Source organism: Lethenteron reissneri, chromosome 39, assembly GCF_015708825.2.
Source record: "Lethenteron reissneri isolate LAM-NWPU_2019-01 chromosome 39, ASM1570882v1, whole genome shotgun sequence".
NCBI classification, from domain to species: Eukaryota; Metazoa; Chordata; class Hyperoartia; order Petromyzontiformes; family Petromyzontidae; genus Lethenteron; species Lethenteron reissneri.
The window spans coordinates 12,887,658-12,900,889 of record NC_083817.1 but is presented as its reverse complement, the minus strand read 5'-3'; the positions used below and the strand labels follow the sequence as shown (position 1 = coordinate 12,900,889).

At 51.5% G+C, this 13,232-nt stretch overlaps 1 protein-coding gene across 2 annotated transcripts in view; it reads left to right on the top strand.

Annotated features, from left to right (window-relative positions):
• Positions 1-13,232, top strand: part of LOC133351872 (uncharacterized) — a 32,558-nt gene that overhangs the window by 13,335 nt on the left and 5,991 nt on the right. Inside the window, exons 5-9 of one of the 2 annotated variants that reach the window (XM_061567448.1) lie at positions 2,750-2,834; positions 3,885-3,932; positions 8,504-9,025; positions 10,452-10,727; positions 11,237-11,393. In XM_061567448.1, coding sequence (XP_061423432.1) covers positions 8,591-9,025; positions 10,452-10,727; positions 11,237-11,393 — 868 coding nt within the window. In that variant the 5' untranslated portion in view covers positions 2,750-2,834; positions 3,885-3,932; positions 8,504-8,590. Of the gene's footprint in view, positions 1-2,749; positions 2,835-3,884; positions 4,158-8,503; positions 9,026-10,451; positions 10,728-11,236; positions 11,394-13,232 lie in introns of both variants that reach the window. The other variant, XM_061567447.1, reaches the window with a different exon arrangement.

Below are 13,232 nucleotides of genomic sequence, written 5' to 3'. Positions count from 1 at the left end.
TCACACAGGGACAATATACTTGCAAATAGACCCATAGAATCTCACACAGACACACAGCCTCACACAGACACCCATTGACTCACACAGAGACCCATAGACTCACACAGAAACAATATACTTTCACAAAGACCCATTGAATCACACAGAGACACAGACATACATCGACTCATAGATTCACACAGGGACAATATACTTGCACAAAGACCCATATAATCACATAGAGACCCATAGACTCACAGAGACCCATAAACTCACACAAAGACAATATACTTGCACTAAGACCCATAGACTCACACACAGACACACAGCCTCACACAGACACCCATTGACTCACACAGAAACCCAAATACTCACTCACTGGGACAATATACTTGCAATTAGACCCACAAAATATCACACAGACACACAGCCTCACACAGACACCCATAGACTCACACAGATACCCATAGACTCACACAGAGACCCATAACCTCACACATAGACCCATACACCCACACATAGACCCATACACCCACACAGAGACCCATAGACTCAAACATATATCCATAGACACACACATAGACCCATAGACTCACACAGAGACCCATAGCTCACACAAAGACTATATTTGCCCAAAGACCCATAGAATCACAGGAAGACACATTGGCAAACACAGAGACACAGACTCGCACAGAGACACAGACACCCATTGACTCACACAAATACCCATCGAAACACACAGACAATATACTTACACTAAGACACATAGAATCACACACAGACATTGACTGACACAGAAACCCAAAGACTCGCACAGGGACAATATACTTGCAAATAGACCCATAGAATCTCACACAGACACACAGCCTCACACAGACATTCCCAAAAATGCAAAATGCATTACGAATCATATTGACTGCCAAAACACATGTGGAAGTAGTTGAATATACAAAGTAATGCCCCACTAGACTCTTAACGGACCCAGCTCCCCCTCAAACTTAACGCGATTCCCCCGCACGCCCCTTCACTCACCAAAGTACTTGTTTCTCTCAGGCGCGTCATCAATCAAATTCTGAGGCGGCATCCCGAGGATCTACACACAATTCACACAGAGACAATGATCACCCATACAGTATTGACACACTTGTGTGGAAAGTTCTGTTTGTGAGCACCTACTGATGATGGCACAGCACCCAAGGCCACACCACAGCAACTATTTTACAAATCACTCCAGGTATTGATTTAATGCTGAGTCGATATTTGAGAGGCCAAGGACTGGTCCAACATTCAACACCACACGGTCAGGGTGCTAACCACTCGGCTACCGCTCCCGATGGTTCTCGCATGCAGGCACGGGGCAGTGTTATTGGCATGGCCCAGCAAAACCGCGAACGCCGCACGTTGCAGAAGTTCACGGATCAATCCCAGTGACTGCCCTGGTCTTTACTGCGGTATTAAACCACAAAATACTATGCACCATCTGCCTCATTCACAGCGGAGGTAATGGGTCCCGTGGCGTCATTTGAAATTGCTTATATGGTTGTGAGAATTTTCTTCATTACAAGCAGTTGAGATGAAACAACAATAATTGGCGCGATAAATGCTCGTTCATCTGACAATTCAAATTATTTGCAGGTGGTGTAGGGTTACATTTGGCCAATCCGTGGCCTCATGCAATAATCTATCACGAGTCATAACACCAGCTCTAAAAATCTATGCGTTCCGCTCACAGTTACCTTGACAGGTCTACGCCTGAGTAATTGGTTCTGTCATGCGGTTGTATCCAACTCAGTAGCTTGTGTGTGGACAACCATGCAACCAGTCGCGAGCAGTCGTACGCCTCTTTCTCACAGAAGAGACGACTCAAGTGGTCTGCTCAGGGAATTGTAAGGAAGTATTTCCTGTCGCATGTTCAATTGGTCATACCAATTCTGAATATTATTTTAATACCCTTGATGCGGAAATACTCGATGAGAAGTGAAAAATATGGTTAGAAGCAATGACTGAGTTGCGCGATTTCAAGAGCAAATTGGTCATGAAATTGATCACTCAATAACGGAATTGTCAGTGTTACTGCTGTGTGGGCAATACCTCCATATAACACGGGAGCTGGTCGTGTTTGTTGATGGCCGGAAAGAGGATGCGCCCGGTAGCCAACTCGGCCACTGTACACCCCAGCCCCCACATGTCAACCGGGAAAGATGACATGTGGCCCAGGTATGCCTCTGGGGCAAGGTACGCAGGGGAACCAAAAATCTGTGAACCTGTGAATTACAAAATACAAACATAACCAATATAACCTTTAACAGCAACACACAGGCACGAAAAAACATGTATACAAACACATGTACTCACCCATAGGTTTGGACGAAAGGCGGCGGTCGAAAGGCGCAGAGAGAGCAGCAGCAGAAGCAGCAGCAGCAGCATCGCGTGTGGAGATCAGCTGAGAGGAGTGGATCCGAGCTGTGTATTAGTGGTGGTGTGGTAGTAGTGGTGTTAGTGGTGGTGGGGGTGTTAGTGGTGGTGGGGTTGTTATTGGTGGTGGGGGTGTTAGTGGTGGTGGTTAATGGTGGGATTGTTGTTAGTGGTGGTGTTAGTGGTGGTCTGTTAAGGCTATTACGGCGGAGCTTTGTCTTTGGTGGTGTTCGTGGGGGGAGGGGGGCGTCGGGGTGGGGAAGGTACTGGGGGGGAGGGGCTTACGGGCTGTTGCGTCACGAGGGCGTGCTCACCGGGCCCCGCCCCCACTTCTGGCGATTTTTATTTGTCACAGGCGGCGACTCTGGAGGAAATGTCTCTCATGAAATTGTCTTTTCCGAGACCAAGGTTCTCTGCAAACCTCCCGGCTACCATCAAAGGTTTGTACACGAAGCCATACAAATATACAAACACAGACATAATTTCAACCGTGATGATGGGTACAAACTTAGTAATCATTGGAAAGATGTGATCAACCACGCAAAAAAAACTTAATTACACTTTTTTTGACCATCTTATCTGACAGGCACTATTTTACTTTACTTTACCGAGTGTTAACATCCCCAGTGTTTAACAGTACTCTCTTCATTGTTCAGCCAGCATTGGTATAAACATGGGCATTTTCGTTCTTTTTCTATCATGTGTATCAGGCCTCCCCTCCCCCTCTCTGTCCAATGCGTTGGCGTTATGCAACAGCAACCGCGTCCACGCCGTCGTCCATTCTTTTGGCCCCGCTCACCTCCCCCTCCCGATGCGTTGTACGTGGCACTCCGTGCCGTCTTTGAGCCCCGCCCCCCTCCCTCCCGATACGTTCCATTCATTGGCTACCACATTCTGATGAGCTCCCCCCCCCCTCTCCTCCCCCTCAACTTGCTTTTAAGGGATTACATCTTGAATCATTGCCTCACTTGATGCAGCTAATCCGGCTGTGACGGTCCCACCTGATGACGGAGACTTGTGTTGCCTCCGAAACGTCGTGATTTTTGTTTTATTTTTATTAATTTTGATGTTTTACCTACGTGACTTTACCGGAAAAAAAACCTGTGAGTGAGTGGTTATGTGAGTGGTGAGGACGTGTGTGTGTCTGTGTAGTGTACTGGCAGGAGGAATGGTGGTGTTAGTGGTGTTACTGATAGTGGTGGTGTGTTGTGAGTGGTGACAATGTGAGTTCATGTCAGAATCAGAATACTTATACTGGAGGAGTCTGATGAGCTATACAGCTTTTTCTCACAGATGTGCAGTGTTGTGGGTGAATGGTTATGATGTAAGCTCGTGTTGATGTGAGTTTCTTGTTAATGATGTGGGTCCGTGTTAATGATGTGGGTTTGTGTTGATGATGTTGGTTAACGGTGAGGATGAGTCTGTGATGTGACGTGACTCGTGTTGAGACCCTGTGTGACCCTCGCCTTCGTCTCCCGCTCTCCACGCAGAGACCCGGACCGTGTGAGAGACGCCGCGAGTTCTGTGCACCCTGCACTGTACGTACCGTGTACCAGTCGGGGAGCGGGCAGTATTATTGCGGTGAACACCACGCTGCCCTCCAAGTTCGACTCCCGCTCACGGCCACCAACACTGCTGACGATTACCTCAGCCGCTCCTGGGCCTCCCCGTGTAGCCGTAGCGAGCAGCACCGATGAAGGCCGGCACGGCACGCGACACCAGTGTTGGTGGCCGTGAGCGGGAATCGAACCCTGGGTGGCAAGGTTCCTAGCGAAGCGCGCTAATCACTACACTACCGCACACACACAGACACACACAAACACACAGACACACACAGACACACAACAACAACCGCCATTCGCCACTAAGTGGCGGTGACATCACCACGACGCTTGTGCCAGGCCATGTGCACCTTGAGGCCACGTGAAGTGTCGAACGCCCGCTGGCAGGAGGTCACGGGGCAGACCCAGGTGCCACGGGTCGACTGACTGAGATGACTGAGATGGCTGCCTGATGCACCACCTGTGCCCCCTACTGTGCCAACTTGCTGTGCTTTAGCCACCCGGCACTCCGCTCGTTGTTGTGAGCGTCACTCCTCCGTCCTTCGTTGGTGTTGGAGGGCAACTGCCTCCAACTGCCCAGTAGCGTCCTTCACGAGCCTCCTCCACTGAGGCCGATCTTGACACCGCTGGTACCAGTCATCGACAAGTCCACTCAGCTCCACGTCCTCCTGTACCACATCACTCCATCTTTTCTCTAGCCCGTGCTGCGCCTATTTAGCCCCCTCGATCCGGCCGAACAAAAGCTGTTTAGGCATGCGGTGGCTGGGTATGCAGGCTACATGACCCAGCCAACGCAGCCTTGCCTGCCGGAGGAGCTCACCGATGGGACTTTGCCCAGATCTTTCAAGGATTTGTGAGCTCCTCACACAATCCAGCCTGGTTAAACCCAGGATGGATCGTAGGCAGGCCAGCCTAAATGTTTTTAACCGGCGAAGATGCTCCATTAGGGTGGTCCACGTTTCGCAAGCGTAGAGAAGGGAGGGAATGACTGTGGCCGAGAAGACCTGAAAATTCGAGCGGAGTGACAGACCAGGCAGCTTCCACACAGCGTTACGCAACCGATGAAAAGATATTGCTGTTCGACTGATTCGGAGTGAGACCTCCGCTGCCAAACCGGAGCCGGTCATGAGCACACTGCCCAGGTATGGGAAACTTTCCACTCTCTCCACAACTGCCCCATCACCGATTGAGAGTTGTGGGGGTGGAGTGTCTGATGGTACAAAATACCCAGGCAGGTGCTTAATTTTGGTGGGGCTAATGGTAATGCCCCACCTCTTAGTGGCACATTCCAGTTTCAGCAGAAGCGTCTCTAACTCCTCCTCTGAATGAGCAGCAATTACCAAATCATCGGCATACATAACGTGGTTGACCAATAGGGAGCAATCCCTTGACCGCCCCCGGGCATCAATCAGTCTCCCATTATATCTGTACCAAATGGAAATTCCCCCGGTACAGCTATTGAAGGCTTCACGAACTACGTGGTCAAAATAGATGTTAAATAATGTGGGAGCCAGAGGACATCCCCGTCGCACCCCAAGGTGTATAGGGAATGGCTCTGACTCCCGGCAACGTAGTTTTACCCGGGCCCACTCACCAACATGAAGGTCCTTAATGATCGTGAGCAGAGGGTCAGGGACTATGAAAGCACGAAGAACAACCCAGAGCCCAGGCCTACTGATGGTATCATAGGCCTTGACCAGATCAATAAAGCAGAGATGTAGGTCTTGTTGGAATTCCCTACACCTCTGCTGTAGCAGACAGACAGAAAATATGGCATATGTGAAAGACCTCCCTTTCCTGAAACCGCATTGGGCTCCGCAAGCCTCTCAGCGTGCCTAGCAAGGCGATGTTGAATAATCCTTGCCAGGACCTTTCCCGGCATACTGAGGAGTGAGATGCCCCTGTAGTTGTTACAGTCTGTGCGGTCCCCCTTCTTAAAGAGGGGGACTACCAGGGCATATTTCTAGTCCTATGGAACCCGTCCAGTGGTCCAGACTGTGGTTATGATGTCATGTAGGGCAGTCTGTGCACAAACGCCACCCTCCCTCAGCATTTTGCTTGGGAGATCATCTCTGCCCGGTGCCTTTCCTGGTCTTAGACTCTGGATCGCCTTCCGTACTTCCTCAACCAATGGCACCTCAGCCAGCCACTCACAGGGGGTGACTTCCAATATTTGAGGCACCGCAGCCTCAGCAGGGTCATCCCCACTTTGTCCCACGTTGTTTTCCTGGGTAAGGGATTTCCCCTACCCTAGGACCTCACAGAAATGCTCAGAAAATCTGCAAACTTGTTCCTGGGGGTCGGAGATTGGATCACCAATTCCTTCCCCTAATGATGGTAATAGGTGTGGCGCTGCAGGTTACTTTTGTCATGAAATTAAAGAGCGATTTGTTCTTGCGGGCCACTGAGGCAGACTCCTATCTCCTCAGCAACCCGTGACCACCACCCATCCTTGCAGCGCCTCACGGCTCTCCGAACCTCCGAGCGAAGGCTGCGGTAAGCCTCCTCATTCTCTGATGTGGGATGCTGTAGACGATTAGAGTGGGCCTTTCGCTTTTTCTCAACCATCCTGAACACCTCCTCTGTCATCCAGGGTCTTTGGGGAGGTCTGGACCACGTTCCAAAAGCAGCCATTGCAGCTGCATGAGTCACAGTCCTAAACCTTGCCCATTTACTCTCGACATCAGGAGTGGGGGACGATGCCAACCCCAGCCGCAAGCGTTGATGAAATTCTCGCTTGCAACTTTCATAAGCTAACTGAGACCAGGCCACCTTAGGTTGGAATGGGGTCTTGGATGTACATCCACCACCGGAGTGGAAGAATGGCAGGCGCATCTTACAGATGACTAGTCAGTCGATGGTCAGAGGGCAGATCAGCTCCACGGTAGGTCCTGGTGTCAAGGACATGGGCTCGCATCCACTGATCCGTCACTATGTAGTCCAGCAGATGTTCTTGCTTGGATCCAGCATGCATCCGTGATGTTGTGTTGATGCGCCGATGCCGGAACAGCGTGTTGGTAATTACAAGATCATTGGCTGCACAAAAATCTAGCAGCCTCCTACCGTTGTTATTGAACTGATCTGGCCCATGCCTTTCAATCACTACAGACCAGGTGCAGACACACAACAACAACCGCCATTCGCCACTAAGTGGCGGTGACGTCACCACGACGCTTGTGCCAGGCCATGTGCACCTTGAGGCCACGTGAAGTGTCGAACGCCCGCTGGCAGGAGGTCACGGGGCAGACCCAGGTGCCACGGGTTGACTGACTGAGATGACCGAGATGACTGGCTAATGCACCACCTGTGCCCCCTACTGTACTAACTTGCTGTGCTTTAGCCACACGGTGCTCCGCTCGTTGTTGTGAGCGTCGCTCCTCCGCCCTCCGTTGTTGTTGGAGGGCGACTGCCTCCAACTGCCCAGTAGTGTCCTTCACGAGCCTCCTCTACAGAGGCCGATCTTGACACTGCTGGTACCAGTCATCGGCAAGTCCACTCAGCTCCACGTCCTCCTGTACCACATCACCCTATCTCTTCTCTAGCCCGTGCTGTGCCCGTTTAGCCCCCTCAATCCGGCCAAACAAAAGCTGTTTAGGCATGCGGTGGCTGGGCATGCGGGCTACATGACCCAGCCAACGCAGCCTTGCCTGCCGGAGGAGCTCACCAATGGGACTTTACCCAGATCTTTCAAGGATTTGTGAGCTCCTCACACAATCCAGCCTGGTTAAACCCAGGATGGATCGTAGGCAGGCCAGCCTAAATGTTTCCAACCGGCAAAGATGCTCCATTAGGGGGGTCCACGTTTCGCAAGCGTAGAGAAGGGAGGGAATGACTGTGGCCGAGAAAACCTGAAGCTTCGTGCGGAGCGACAGACCAGGTAGCTTCCACACAGCATTACGCAACCGATGAAAAGATATTGCCACTTGACTGATTCGGAGTGAGACCTCTGCTGTTACACTGGAGCGGGTCATAAGCATACTGCCCAGGTGTGGGAAACTCTCCACTCTCTCCACTACTGCCCCATCACTGTCCGGCAAAACAACCCCCTACCTCCTCGCGGTGCCTGAATGGGCAACACTGTCGTGGACAGTGCTGTGGGGGGAGAGCCAATGCCCATTGGCCTCTCCCCTCATGGCGTCTGTGACCACCACAGTGGCTAAACGGGGGCTCTGGACGGGTGCGATGGGCTGGTAACCCCTCCACCTTCAATTTATTACCACGAAACTACGAATTAAACATAAATATGTAACTAATAAGCTTGTGCCGGAGGCCCCGGGGGGACAGGCGTCTATAACATCTCCTGGCCAAACCCCAATTGGCGGAGCCAGGAGATTAAATCTTCACCCTCGGGGCTCCTCCAGAAACAACGAAAGCCACTATGGATGGCCACGTGGAATGTTCGAACGCTCACTGCGGAGGAGAGGCTGCCACTCCTTTGTCAGGAGCTGGATCGGTACCGCACACACACACACAGACATACAGACACACAGATGAGACACAACATATATCCGTCCTCGGGCCGTGACGTCATATCCGCTTCCGCCCAGTGTGCCGCTGGAGCCACGCTGCGAGCTGCGTGCTGAGGAGCGCCTCTCTGCACGAAGCCTCCTGGAGCCTCTCCCGGAGCAGTCACCATGGAGGCTCATGGGCTGCGCAGTACCTCACGCACCCTCGTGGCGCTGCTCGTGACGAGCTACGCGTTCCTCACGTCTGGGCCCACGGAGGAGAAGAATTTCTCCCCGAACTGGCTGGTTAACCTGGGGGGAGCCTGGGAGGTCCAACCGCCACAGGCCGGGCAGCCTCTACCTCTCGCCAAAGCGACCGTGGCTGTCCACATCAGCGACCGGCTCGCAGATCACGAAGCCAAGAGGGAGCCTCGAGTCGCTTCCTCTCCCAGCCATGGCGTGGAGGTTCCCCAAGGAGGAGGAGGAGAAGACGACGACCCAGCTCTCTTAGGGTGGAAGACCTTCATGGAGATGCTGCACAGCAGGCCGGTGGCCATCGCCTACGAGGTGGCGAGTGCAGGGATCGCCCTCCTCAGCCTCGGAGTGTTGCTGAAGAATGCAGTGGTGAGTGCCAGCTTCACGATTACACAGACCATAGCGTGGCACCGCAACAGACACCACACGCAGAGCCACCACACGCAGAGACGTATCACGCGTACAGATCACTCGCGTAGATATAAGAATCTCACTCGCATATGTAGTAGGTTCAATGAGACGTAGACGACGTAGTCGGAGGCACACTTATTTATTATAATGTTTCACTCAGCACAGGCCAATGTATACAACACTCGAAGGGGTAACGGCCCCTTCACCCGTCTAACAGGGAGACCCCATTAACTCTAGCCCGGCTAGCCTACTCCAAGGTCCTCCACTCGAGAGCTAGGGGAGGCTAGCTGATCCAGCTCTGGCCAAGCTAGGATCACGGCACCCTTAGCCACCAGACCAGCTCTTACAAGAGCATCGGCTCTGGGCTCTCGGGGCCACGCCACTGGCTTGCCCTGGTCGGTCCTTAGAAGGACAGCGATCCAGGGGAGTCCCAGGGCCTATCTAGCCGGTCTTCACTCTTCACTAGTTAGGCTGAATACTGAACCCCGTGCCCACCGGCTCACCGCCTTATATAGCAACTCCCCCACGAGGGGTGGGGTCGTGGGAGATCACAGCGCCGTTACAGCCCCCCAGGGCTAACCGATGCGGACGTGAATATAAGCATCCTTCCGCGTGCGGGCATAACCACCCCTCGTGTGTTTGTTCACCCTCCCGTAACACCCCTACACATACACCACACACACAAGTATATATGACATCCACACACACATCCTAGACAAAGTCGCAAACACCTTGCTCAATTAATTATGCTTAAATATTATCCACTGCAACTTTAAGGGTGTTTTTTGTTACTGGCAGCGTGGCATTTGGGACATGTGCTGGACTCAGCTGTCCTTGTGCGGCGTTGGTGAGTTGCCCTGGTGCGGACAGAACTATTTCCCCAGCCAGTAGATTCAGAATAATACTATTTATTTATGGTTGAGGAATCCGATGAGCTATGAAGCTCTTTTTCACAGATGTCCGGTCGGGGCTGGTAAGAACATTACAATAACAAATACTACAAAAACATGATAATAGTGCAAAGTACATGAAAGGTTAACAAATCACCCAAAAACAAACAAATAAAACTAAACCATCCCCATCATACAAAGCCCACTGAGGTACTAACTTATTTTTCAGACGGAACCTGGTCACAAATGATAGATCAACAAAGTGACATCATTTGGACATTCATAGCAGCAAAATAATCTAAATTATCGAAATAAATGTTTCTAAATGTGGAGGGAAAAACCAGAGGATCAAACTACGCAGGGCCATGGCACGTGACCAATGACTTTTGTTTATTGCCGAGAATCCAGCTGTTAGTCAAGGCTGAACTAAAGAGAGGGAAAGATGCTTGTTGTCGTGCTGTACATTACAAATACTTGTGCGATGTTTTCAACAGTGGCGTCCGCGACCTCCTGCCATGCCAGCGATGGCCGTCCACACCACCAACCTCCCGAAACAAAAGGCTCGGTCGAACTTGGCCGAAATGGTACCTCAAGCAGCTTCTTCTTTAGGCTGTTGGATGACGGTTCCGCAAGATGGAGAATACCCGTCTCCCTCAAGGTGGACGACCTTGATGAAGATCCTGCACAGTGGGCCGGTGGCCATCACTTACCACGTGGAGAGCACGGGGATCACCATTACCAGCCTAAGAGTCTGGCGGAAGAATCAACTGGTAAGAGAGAGAGAGTGTGCTGGCTTCACTGTCACATAGAGAATCAGCAGGACACCACAACAGACACACACAGAGACACCACACCCAGAGAGGCATCGTGGATATAGATCACTCAGGCAAATGTCATAATCTCACATGCATAGATGACACAAATCAGAATAAGAATATTTATACTGGAGGAATCCGATGAGCTATTAAGCTATTTTTCACAGATGTCCAGGAGAGGCAGGTTAGAACGTTACAACACCAAACAATAAAAAATCACACTCACACCCTCGACAAAGTCGCACACATTTATTACAAGCACACACATTGTTCATGCTGTGGATTACAAATAGTTGTCCGATATTTGCGACTGAAAGGCAAGTACAACACCCGTGTTCAATCAATGGTGGTGGTGTGGTAGATGGCAAGTGAAAAAAAATATTTGAGTGGATGTGACCAACAGGGGAAGAAGGAGACTGCAATCTCTTGCCTCTCATACTGATTTTGTTTCCGGTTTTAAACAGAAGTCATCGCAACGTGGACGAGTTTACCGAAGCCGCCACATGAGAGGATCCATGTGGAAATTGGCTCGGGGCAAGCGCCACCCCATGAAAATCAAGAGGACCCACAGATCCCTCAAGACTCGGCTGGATGGCTGCTCCATGATGAATAGCTCTCTGTGTGAGTCTCTGGGTGAGGGTCTCTGTGTGAGAGTCTTTGTGTGAGAGTCTCTGAGTCTCTGTGTGAGAGTCTCTGGGTCTCTGTGTGAGAGTCTCTGGGTGAGAGTCTCTGGGTCTCTGTGTGAGAGTCTCTGAGTCTCTGGGTGAGAGTCTCTGGGTCTCTGTGTGAGGGTCTCTGGGTGAGAGTCTCTGAGTCTCTGGGTGAGATTCTCTGAGTCTCTGGGTGAGAGTCTCTGGGTCTCTGTGTGAGAGTCTCTGGGTCTCTGTGTGAGAGTCTCTGGGTCTCTGTGTGAGAGTCTCTGGGTGAGAGTCTCTGAGTCTCTGGGTGAGAGTCTCTGGGTGAGAGTCTCTGGGTCTCTGTGTGAGAGTCTCTGGGTGAGAGTCTTTGATTCTCTGGGTGAGAGTCTCTGAGTCTCTGGGTGAGAGTCTCTGGGTCTCTGTGTGAGAGTCTCTGGGTGAGAGTCTCTGAGTCTCTGGGTGAGAGTCTCTGGGTCTCTGTGTGAGGGTCTCTGGGTCTCTGTGTGAGAGTCTCTGGGTCTCTGTGTGAGAGTCTCTGGGTGAGAGTCTCTGAGTCTCTGGGTGAGAGTCTCTGGGTCTCTGTGTGAGGGTCTCTGGGTGTCTGTGTGAGAGTCTCTGGGTCTCTGTGTGAGGGTCTCTGTATGCGAGTCTCTGTGTCTCTGTGTGAGAGTCTCTGGGTCTCTGTGTGAGAGTCTCTGTGTGAGGGTCTCTGTGTGAGAGTCTCTGGGTCTCTGTGTGAGAGTCTCTGGGTCTCTGTGTGAGAGTCTCTGGGTCTCTGTGTGAGGGTCTCTGTGTAAGAGTCTCTGGGTCTCTGTGTGAGGGTCTCTGTGTCAGGGTCTCTGGGTCTCTGTGTGAGGGTCTCTGTGTCAGAGTCTCTGGGTCTCTGTGTGAGAGTCTCTGTGTGAGGGTCTCTGGGTCTCTGTGTGAGAGTCTCTGTGTGAGAGTCTCTGGGTCTCTGTGTGAGGGTCTCTGTGTGAGAGTCTCTGGGTCTCTGTGTGAGAGTCTCTGTGTGAGGGTCTCTGTGTGAGAGTATCTGGGTCTCTGTGTGAGAGTCTGGTTCTGGTGCAAGAAACACAAGAATGAAGCCTGCCAATGCCCCCCTCTGCTCCACGTGGCATGGCACTGCAGCAACTCCCCGCCCGTGTGGGCCCGTGCAGTTGCACCGCCTGCACACGCGGCAGGAGACGTGGCCGCTGGTGGTGTGCCGCGTGCTCGTAGTTTTAGTGGACTGTATCGTCCTTGCCCGCACAGGAAATCAAAGGTAATTGTTTATAGCACGGCCTACATGCGCGTGCGTTTTGTGTTTTAGTGTTTGTTCTTGCTCCGCACATCAGATTAGCACCATTGGCTACGTACGGTGCGAAAGAAGTTAGTTTAAATTTCTACATCCGTTAAAGGAGTAGATGATGGAAAATGTAAAACTGAAGTCTCGCGTAAGGCAGTGTGGCGCTTACAGAAAGACACGCCTTTAGCTCGTGCAGTTACAGTCGTCTCAAGGAGACGCCACATGAAGATGCGTGAAGGTAATTTAATTTCTGACGGGGAGAAACAGCGGCAACTCGAAATATAAACCATTCTTGGGAGCCTCCCTTAGGTCAGTTCGGCCTTAAATGAGTACTCGGTTCATTGCGAGTGTAGATTCGGGAGACAAAGACGGCTGTGATTCTGCTTACACGACCACTAACAGCACGCTGCTGGCCTTCATAGAGGCTCACTCGCTACGCTTGATGTTCAGAGCTACAAGTTGCGAATTGAGTCCCCGAAAGAAGATCTGAGCAGGCCATAAAATAAGGGACAATAAACTCAGAATAGTTTTTTACGC